The following is a 10,884-nucleotide window of genomic DNA, read 5'->3' as shown; positions in this document are numbered from 1 at the left end:
AAGGGCAGAAAGCCCTGTTGCCTTCAGGCACAGGTGAAAACCCACTGCAACTGAGGAGGAGAAAAACAACGGGAAGGAACAAGAAAACATCCTGGTTCCAGACTATTAGACGTCCCAAACTGCTGGAAGAAAGGCAGGAACACTTACATGACAAAACTTCAAAAAATTCAAAAACAACTGACCTGCCTAAGAATGAGACTGCACCAGAATAAAAGATGGTGCTCCCACTCCTTCTCCCAAGCAGTATCATAAGTATCAATTACGAGAGGAGTCTGCAGCTAAAAGAATGGAAAGCATGGTGGTGGGTCCTCCAGAGATACTTCACAAAGGAAACACCAAAACCTGAAAGTGGAGTCATTAACAAAACCTGGCAAACCAGCCCCACCCTACGAACAGAGTAATGTAGAGGAACTTGAAGACTATTATAGCAACAGCAAAACGCAAACCCAGTTAGCTCCAGACTAGATTGACTCAAACCCTCATACTGCAGTTCACTCTTGAATAACATGAGTTTCAACTGTGTGGGTTTACTCATACATGGATTTTCTTCTGAGTCTGCCACCAGTAAGACAAGGCAACTCCTTTTCCTCCTCCTCTTCTGCCTACTGTACATGAAGACAATGAAGATGAACACATGATGATCCACTTAATAAATAGATACATTTTCTCTCCCTTCTGATTTTGTTAAAAATATTTTCTTTCCTCTTGCTTACTTCATTGTAAGAATGTCATCCATAATACTTTTAACATACAAAATATGTGTTCATCAACTGTTTTTGTTAGCAGTAAGGCTTCCAGTCAATAGTAGGCTATAGTTAAGATTTGAAAAAGTCAAAAGTTATACATGGATTTTTGACTGCATGGGGCCGTCATCACTCCTAACCCCTGTGTTATTCAAGGGTCAACTGTACAAGTTTAGCAAGCTTAGCCTGATTTCTCATATGGAATGGCTCCTGGGAAAACCTTAGAGATATAGGGACTGTAATTCTTAAAAAGCTTTTCTAAAACTTTATGAGGCTTCTCCCTCACTCAAATGAAATAGAGCAGCAGGGACAGCAGACTTCATGCCAAGGTAACAAAATGAGGGCACTAAAGCTAGCACACACACACAAATGTTTCCCAAGTTAATGCAAAGAGTAGGGAATGAAAAGATGAGAGAGATGGGAAGAGAGGAACAACACTGGGCTGATCAGGTACAAGACATCTGCATGACTCAGACCAAGGTGGAAGATGGCAGAAATGGTTGGGGAAGGCTGAGCTATCCACGGTCCTAGGATGGAAAGTCTGAGAGAGGCAAGATTCTCTGAAGGTTGTAAAGAGGCAGAGTCAGGATCATCCTCCAAATAGTGAGTTAATGAGTGTATTGTATATCCTGGGCTTGCTTCATGGGGCATGCAACCAATGCAGCAGCATAGTTGATGCCCTATGATCATCATCTTTAAATTCTTCATAATTTTATCTTAATGTGTGTTTTATAAATGAAGTCAAATGAGCCAAAAATAACTTGTGTGAGGGCTTCTCAGCTGACATGTGGTCTTGGCTCCCATCACTTCACCTCCCCAGCACTGATTCTCTGCCATCTGCTCCCCACTGTCTGGGGCCACAGGCAATTCCTGCCTTCCTGTCCGCCACCACCCTGCCACTGTCTGCCCATACAGCCATCTGATCTCATCAGCAGAGGAGGCCCCTTCTGCTGTCACCTTTCACAATTACCTTGCTTCTGGCAGGGACACAAGGAGAACAAGATTTGGGGGCATGCATCCCACAGTATCTGCACAGAGCTTAGCTTTAGCCCCATGCCCACCCAGGCTGCACCACAGAGTGTTTTGAGACAACTCAGGACAACCTGCTATCCCTTGATCCAATAATCAAGTACATCTCCATACAGTGGTTGCAATTTCATGGTGGTCACCCATCTGTAGAGGGTTGGAGTGGCCACGGTGGGAAGGGGAGACTGACTTCCTCTTCCCAGCAAGAGGAACCCAGCAGCCAGTGGGCAACTTGCATGGGCTCAGAGTCATGGAGTGGGGCCCCCAGGCACCTAAGAGCCTCTGTGTTCACCCTGTGAGTATCCCTGTGCCCAAGGGGTACAACATTAGCAAATTAAACAAGAAAACAAAAATAGCAAAACAAAACAAAACACGATAACAAGTTGAGTCAGAGGGAAAGAGACAGAAACTTTAGAAGGAACGAGAAAGTTTTATGTTTTAATACTTTTAAAAGCACTCTTATCCTGCCTATTTGAATACAAACCTGCTATGCTCTGAATCTTTGTGTCTTCCCAAAACTCATATGTTGAAATTCTAACCCGTGATGTGATGTTAGTAGGAAGTAGGGCCTTTGGGAGGTGATTAGATTGAGATTGGAGCCCTCATGAATGTGATCAGTTCCCTTATAAGAGACCCAAGAGAGACCCCTGACCCCTTCCACTATGTGAGGACACATCCAGAAAGTGTACTCTATGTACCAGAAAGCAGGTCTCCACTAGACACTTAATCTTCCTTGATCTTCCCAGCCTCTATAACTGTGAAAAATAAGTTTATACTGTTTATAAGCCACCCAGTCTGTGGTATTCTGTTTTAGCAGCCTGAATGGAGAATGAAAGGGCCCCAGATTTTTATTCTTTACAACCCCACAAATTATGTGGCCTGCACCCTTGAGTATGGGGTCAGAAAAGGAAAGAGAAGTCAGTTTACATTTGATAAGGAGAAGGAAGAGAATTAACTAATTGAGAAATGGAGTTCTGGGACCAAAGGTTTGGGAGCTGATCAGAACACCAGGGGCATAAAATATGCTAAAGAAGGAAGAAGCAGGAGAAGAGGAAGTTGGGCACAGATTGGAAAGAGAAGTGGAACCAAGCCACAAGTTTCTCCACCCCAACTTTCTGTGGGCAGAGCTGATCTTTATCAGAGATGCAGGCAGTAGCTGGTGAGAGTCATAGTCCTACTGTAGGTCTGCAACTTTTCCAGCCAGCTCCACTCCTGAGTGTACACTCAGCTATGGTGGGTACAGGGCAGGATCTGAATGAGGGAATGGAAGGGAACAGGGCTTCTTGGAAGCTGTCTGGGGGTGCTGAGAAATTGTGGGTGGGGGCTGAGAAACAGCAGAATGCTAGGCAAAACTCAAGAGATAAGATAGGTAGGGAAGGTGACCAGGATCAGAGAAAATGAAAATAATTAAGAGAGAAGGAGATGGCTATCACTGATCACTGATAATTTTGTGCTCCCTGGACACAGGAAATCCCAGAGAAGAAAACTATGGTGATTAACATATACCCTGATTGGAACTCAATCAGACAGGTGTCCCAGCTATCCTAGGCAAGTCCAGTATTCTTCCCTTTGCCATCAAACCTTTCCCCAGGATCCACTTTCTTGAATCCCTGGTGTTCACGCCAAAAGCATGTTCCTGTTCACTGTAACAGCTCTTACCTGTTGCTCCCCCAAAGCCGAACATGGCTTCTAAATTCTTCCTTCCCCAATGAAGCTCTCCTCAGAACCCAGATATGAAAGCTCCCCTCCCGACATGGTCTCATCTCATCTGACTTCCCCCTCTTCACTAACAGAAACCTCAACTTCCTGGCCAAAGAAACTACTGCCTTTCATAACCACATGCCTTTTCTGGGCTTGTCATCTTCCCTCTCACTCTGCTTGAAGTTTTTTCCTTGCCATTCTGGCTTCTGGCAGGTCTCGCTTTATCTGCTTGTGTGCTGCTGGCCTCTCACAGCACATCTCTTGCAGTAAAAGGAGCTTTAGACTGAATCAAGATGAGCCCCTACATGGGACTCCTGTTGGACATTTTGAATTAGAGAGATCGTTAACACTTTGGCCTCAGTTTCCTTATCTGTAAAATAACTAGATTGAAAGAACTGAATAGTCGCTAATGTCACCATGGCTTAGTCTTTGTGTCTTACCTTGTTGCTGTTCCTTCCCATACACGTGTTCTTCTTCCTCCATCTTTCTCACTATTCTGTGTCTTCACTATCATCCTCCATTAGCCTTTATCTCAGCTCCGAGAGCCTCCTCTTCGTTTTCTCATACTTCCTATCTATTCAATTTAACCTCAGTCCCTCCTCCTGGACTCGCCTTCCTAACTAAAGCATTGCCTTGTCACATGACCCTTGGATCTCTGTGTGTAATACATAAAACAGCCAGGGATTCTGCCTGTGGAAAGACAGCACATTACATGACTTGAAAAGACATACTAACACAAAACACCCAGAAATGCAAGATTGTTTTAAATAATTTTTAAATGTATAAGCTACATTTACAATGAAATAAAGGAAGTCCTCTAAGGGGCAAAGTAAAGAAATGGAAACCCAGAGAGGTAAACAGGATCCATAATTGGACATACTAAGCATTGTCTTGTATAGATCCCTAGGAGTTTGGCTACTGTTAGTCACTTGAATAAGGAAACAAGGCCTTAGGATGAAAAAAAAAAATGGTAATAAGATTGCAGCTGAGGCTCCTGCTACATCTTCACTTCAGTGATAGAATGGACGAGTAGACTAGAAAAAAAAATCCATCCAATTTTATGGATTGGTTTTTCAGTTTTTCTCCTTCTGAGGATTGCTAATCACAGGTCTGAGTTTGAAGTTCAAAAGTATCTACTTGCATGAGCCTGAAATTCACAAGCTAAGAAATTAATTTTAAAAGTAATTCCAGGCTGGGCATGGTGGCTCACGCTTATAATCTCAGCACTTTGGGAGCCGGAGGCGGGCGGATCACTTGAGTTCAGGAGTTTCAGACCAGCCTGGCCAACATGGTGAAATTTCATCACTACTGAAAAGACAAAATGAAGCCAGGTGTGTTTGCGCACAACTGTAATCTCAGCTACTCAGGAGGCCGAGGCATGAGAATGTCTTGAGCCCAGGAGGCGGAGGTTGCTGTGAGCCGTGATCGCACCTCTGCACTCCAGCCTGGGAGACAGAGCAAGGCTCTGTCTCAAAACAAAACAAAACAAACATAATTCCAGGTGTGCCACCTGCTAAAAGTTAAAGCAAAGTTCATCTCAAGAGAACCACCCTCAATACAAGCTGCAAAGGGTATTTCACAAAAAGCCTTTCCTAAGATGAGGTCGCCATCCATAATTAGCACCGGGAGAAAGATTGCATGATGAAGGAAAGTTGGCAGACAGAATAAATAGTTTTGTTTCCCTAAGATATAACATATAGAGGAATTTATATTTTAAAACCTTAAAGTCAAAAAGGTTTGAAAAAAGACATTATCAAAAAATACCAAGAATATTATTTTAAAGCAAACTAAACTTCTAAAAAGATAAACTCTAATTACTATAATTAAAATATCAATAAGTGGATTAAACAACAAAGACAAAAAGCAATTTAAAAATACTTCTAAATTGGGAGAGCTGAAGAATTTCCTCTAATGCAATATAGAGATAAAGAAGTGTTGAATATGAAAGAAGTTAAGGCATATGAAAATTAGTATGGGCCGGGCGCGGTGGCTCAAGCCTGTAATCCCAGCACTTTGGGAGGCCGAGACGGGCGGATCACAAGGTCAGGAGATCGAGACCACCCTGGCTAACATGGTGAAACCCCGTCTCTACTAAAAAATACAAAAAACTAGCCGGGCGAGGTAGTGGGCACCTGTAGTCCCAGCTACTCGGGAGGCTGAGGCAGGAGAATGGCATAAACCCGGGAGGCAGAGCTTGCAGTGAGCTGAGATCCGGCCACTGTACTCCAGCCTGGGCGACAGAGTGAGACTCCGTCTCAAAAAAAAAAAAAAAAAGAAAATTAGTATGAAATCCAGTATGAGTCCGATAGGAATTTCATTAAAAGACAAAACACATAATTGGAAGAGGAAATACTTAAAGAAAGCATGGCTGAAAATTTTCCAGAAGTAATGAAAGATATGAATGTTTAGATTCAAAAAAGACAGAAGCACCAAAGCAGAATTAATAAGTTTTTTAAATAATCTTTATTTTTCATAGTGAAGATAGCTCAGAACATAAGACAATAGAAAGCAAAGTTCCTTTTATTATATTTCAGTCATTATATTTCAATTATAAACAATCAGTTGTCTGCAAATATCAAGTGTTATGCTAAACACTTAGATTACAAACAGTAGAAAGATAAAAGCTCAAACTCTATAGAAAGAAACCTGTAAATCAATCATAAATATAGAGTGTGGTAATTCTCTCATGAGAGAAAGTATAGGGAAACGAACAAAACTGATTAAATCTTTCTGCTCCATATTTTCAGTTTGCATGGCTTTGCACACTCTGAGCACCAGACTTTTGGCTGCAATAATCAGGCATAAATATTATGGCAATAATTGTTGCCATAATATTTATGTTTAAATTACCCTCTCTGTTTTCTAATATGTATAATCAATTCTGATTCTTTTCTTTAAGCCCAAAAGGAATATTATATTTTTCCCCTCCTTTCACATGATTGCAGAAACAGTAAGCAAAACCCATGATACTTTACTTATTTAAGTAAAGAATTTGAAGAACTATCACCTAAAATAATACTACCCTATTACTAAAATTATGCAATTGTTTCTTTGTTTCTGTGTTTTGTTATATAGTGTTTATGTTTATGGGGCACATGAGGTATTTTAACGCAGACATGTAATGTGTAATAATCACCTCAGGGTAAATGGAGTATCCAATACCTCAAGCATTTATGCTTTCTTTGTGTTACGAGCAATCCAATTATACTCTTTTATTTTTAAATGTGCAATACATTATTGTTGGCTGTAGTCACCCTGTTGTGCTATCAAATACTAGTTCTTATTCAGTCTACCTAATTATATTTTTGTACCTACTAACAATCTCTACTTTCCCCCACTCCCACGACCATTTCCAGCCTCTAGTAACCATCATTCTACTGTCCATCTCCATAAGCTTAATTGTTTTAACTTTTAAGCTCCCACAATAAGTGAGAACATACAATGTTTGTCTTTTTGTGTCTGGCTAATTTCTCTTAACATAATGCCCTCCAGTTCCATCCGTGTTGTTGCAAATGACAAGATCTCATTTGTTACGGCTGAACAGTACTCCATTATGTAAATGTACCACATTTTTTTAATCCATTCATCTGCTGATGGACTTTTAGACTGCTTTCAAATCTTGGCTATTGTGAATAGTGCTACAATAAAAATGGGAGTGCAGATATCTCTTCAATATACGGATTTTCTTTCTTTTGGATATATACCTAGCAATGAGATTGCTGAATCATATGGTAGTTCTGTTTTTGGTTTTTTGAGGAGCCTCCAAACTGTTCTCCACAGTGGTTGTACTAATTTACATTCCCTCCAACAGTGTCAGAAGGTCCCCTTTTCTCTACATTCTTGCCAGCATTTGTTATTGCCTGTCTCTTATATAAAAGCCTCTCTAGCTGGGGTAAGATGATATCTCATAGTAGTTTTGATTTGCATTTCTCTGAAGATCAATGATGATGAGCACTTTTTCATATACCTGTTTGCTATGTGTATGCCTTCTTTTGAGAAAAGTGTATTCAGATATTTTACCCATTTTTAATGGGATTATTATATTTTTTTTTCCTGCTGAGTTGTTCAAGTTCCTTATATATTCTGGTTATTAATCCCTTGTCAAATGGATAGTTTGCAAATATTTTCTCCTATTCTCTGGGTTGTCTCTTCACTTTGTTGTTTCTTTGCTTTGCAGCTTTTTAACTTGGCATGATCCCACTTGTCCATTTTTGCTTGGTTGACTGTGTTTTGGAGGTATTTTTCTCAAGAAATCTTCACCCAGTCCAGTGTCCTAGGGAGTTTCCCCCGTGTTTTCCATAGTAGTTCCATAGTTTGAGGTCTTAGATTTAATTCTTCAATCCATTTTGACTTGATCCGTGTATACAGTGAGAGAAACAGGTCTAGTTTCATTCTTTTGCATGTGGATATCCAGTGTTCCCAGCACCATTTACCAAAAGGACTGTCCTTTCCTCAGTGTATGTTTTTGGTACCTTTGTCAAAAATGCATTCACTGTAGATGTATGAATTTATATCTGGCTTCTCCATTCCATTCCATTGATCTATGTGTCTGTTTTTAGGCCATTTTTAGGCCATTGCCATGCTGTTTTGTTTACTATAGCTCTGTAGTATAATTTGAGGTCAGGTAATGTGATTCCTCTAGTTTTGTGCTTTTTGCTAAAGATAGCTTTGGCTTTTCTGCATCTTCTGTGGTATCATATAAATTTTAGGATTATTTTTTCTATTTCTGTGAAGAATGTCAACGGTATTTTGATAGAGATTGCTTTGAATCTATAGGTTACTTTGGGTAGTATAGATGTTTTAATGGTATTGATTCTTCCATTCCATGAACATGGAATATCTTATTTGTGTATGTCTACTTTAATTTCTTCCATCAATGTTTTATAGTTTTCATTGTAGATATCTTTCACTTGTTTGGTTAACTTAGTTCCTAGCTATTTTTTAGGAAATTTTTAGCTATTGTAAATGAGATCACTTTCTTGGTTTATATTTCCAATTGTTTTCTGTTGGCATATAGAAATGCTACTGATTTTTGTATGTTGGTTTTTGTATCCTACAACTTCACTGAATTTGTTTATCACTTCTAATCGTTTTTTGGCAAAATTTCTGGATTTTTCCAAATATAAAATCACAGCATTTGCATAGAAAGATAATTGGACTTCTTCCTTTCCAATTTGGATGCTCCTTATTTCCTTCTATTTTCTGATTGCTTTAGCTAGGACTTTCAGTACTATGTTGAAAAACAGTGGTGAAAATGGGCATCCTTTTCTTGCTCCAGATCTTAGAGGAAAGGCTTTCAGCTGTGGGTCTGTCATATATGGCTTTTATTTTGTTGAGGTTTGTTGCTTCCATACACAGTTTTTTGAGGGTTTTTATCATTAAGGAATGCTGCATTTTATCAAAGACTTTTCCAGCATCAACTGAAATGATCATATGATTTTTGTCCTTCATTCTATTGATATGATTACTGGATCAAATCAATTTATTTGCATATGTTGAATCATCCTTGCATCCCTAGGATAAATCCCACTTGGTAATGATCAATGATCTTTTAACGTGTTGTTGAAATTGGTTTGCTACTATTTTGTTGAGGATTTATGCCTCAATATTCATCAGGGATATTGGCCTGTAGTTGTGTGTGTGTGTGTGTGTGTGTGTGTGTGTGTGTGTGTGTGTGTGTGTGTGTGTGTGTCTTGTCTGGTTTTGATATCAGGATAATACTGGCCTCATACAATGAGATTGGAAGTATTCCCTCCTCTTCTATTTTTTGAATAGTTTAAGTAGGATTGGTATTAGTTCTTCTTTAAATGTTTGGTCAAGCTCAGCAGTGAAGCCATTGGGTCCAGGATTTTCTGTGCTGTGAGACTATTTATCATGGCTTCAATCTCATTACTTGTTATTGGTCTGTTCAGATTTTGGATTTCTTCATGGCTGAGTCTTTTTAGGTTGCATATGTCCAAGAATTTATCCATTTCTTCTAGGTTTTCCAATTTATTGGCATACAGTTGCTCATAGTGGCCACTAATGATCCTTTGAATTTCTGCATTGTAAGTTGTAATGTCTTCTTTTTCACTCCTGATGTTATTTATTTGAGACTTCTCTCTTTTATCTTAGTTAGGCTACAGCTTTGTTGATTTTGGTTACTATGCCAATCTCTCCCTCTACCTCCTCTATAAGGCCAATTGCACTTAGATTTGCCCTTTTGAGGGCTATTTTCTAGATCTTGTAGTCATTCTTTATTCTTTTTCTATTTCTTTTTCTTTTGTCTTCTATGACTGTGTATTTCAAATAGCCTGTCTTAAAGCTCACTAATTTTTTTTCTGCTTGATCGATTCTACTTTTAGGAGATTCTGATGTGGGCCAGACACAATGGCTCATGCTTGTAATCACAGCACTTTGGGAGGCTATGGTGGGAGGATCACTTGAGCCCAGAAGTTTGAGAGCAGCCTGGGCAACTTGAGGAGACCACCATCGCTACAAAAAAATATTTAAAAAATTATCTGGGCATGGTGGCATGTGCCTGTGTTCCCAGCTACTTGGAAGGCTGAGGTGGGAGGATTGCTTGACCCCAGGAGGTCGAGGCTGGAATGAACTATGATTGTGCCACTGCATTCCAGCCTGAGTGACAGAGCAAGACCCATCTCCAACAAGGGAGAGAGAGTGAGACTCTGGTGAATTCTACAGTATATGAATTGCATTTTTCAACTCCAGAATTTCTGCTTGATTCTCTATAATTATTTCAATCTCTTCGTTAAATTTATCTGATAGGATTCTAAATTCCTTATCTGCGTTATATTGGATTTTGTTAAGCTTCCTTAAAACAGTATTTTGAATTATCTGCCTGAAAGGTCACATATCTCTGTCTCTCCATGGTTAGTCACTAGTGCCTTATTTAGTTCATTTAGTCAGGTCATGTTATTCTGGATGCTCTTGATGCTTATGGATGTTCACGAGTGTCTGGGCATTGAAGAGTTAGGTATTTATTGTAGTCTTCTCAGTCTGGGCTTATTTCTATCCATCCTTCTCGGGAAACTTTTGCAGATATTTGAAGGAACTTGGGTGTTATGATCTAAATATTTGGTTATTGTAGCTATATTTGCTTTGGGGGACACCCCAAATCCAGTAATGCTATGGCTCTTGCAGACTCATAGAGGTGCCACCTTGGTGGTCTTGGGTAATATTCAGGAGAATTCCCTGGATTGCCAGGCAGAGACTCTTGTTCTCTTCCCTTACTTTCCTCCAAACAAAAAGATTTTCCATCTCTGCCTTGAGCTGCCTGGAGCTGGGGGAGGGATGACACAAGCCCCTCTGTGGCCACCACCACTGGGACTGTGCTCTGTCAGACCTGAAGCCATAACAGCACTTGGTCTTTCCCAAGACCCACAGTGACCACTGCCTGGCTACCGCCTATAGT

At 39.9% G+C, this 10,884-nt stretch overlaps 1 protein-coding gene across 1 annotated transcript in view; it reads right to left on the bottom strand.

Moving 5' to 3' along the window:
• The window catches only part of CD1A (CD1a molecule), a 16,876-nt gene extending 13,365 nt beyond the window's left edge, over nt 1–3,511 (bottom strand). The window contains exon 1 of the mRNA XM_011928486.1: nt 3,429–3,511. Within this exon, the coding sequence (XP_011783876.1) occupies nt 3,429–3,453 (25 nt within the window). The 5' untranslated portion in view covers nt 3,454–3,511. The remainder of the gene's footprint in view (nt 1–3,428) is intronic.
• Nucleotides 3,512–10,884: the final 7,373 nt, after the last annotated feature.

This window comes from Colobus angolensis, unplaced genomic scaffold, assembly GCF_000951035.1.
Source record: "Colobus angolensis palliatus isolate OR3802 unplaced genomic scaffold, Cang.pa_1.0 Scaffold77, whole genome shotgun sequence".
Taxonomy (NCBI): domain Eukaryota; kingdom Metazoa; phylum Chordata; class Mammalia; order Primates; family Cercopithecidae; genus Colobus; species Colobus angolensis.
This window is presented reverse-complemented; position numbering and strand designations above follow the sequence as displayed.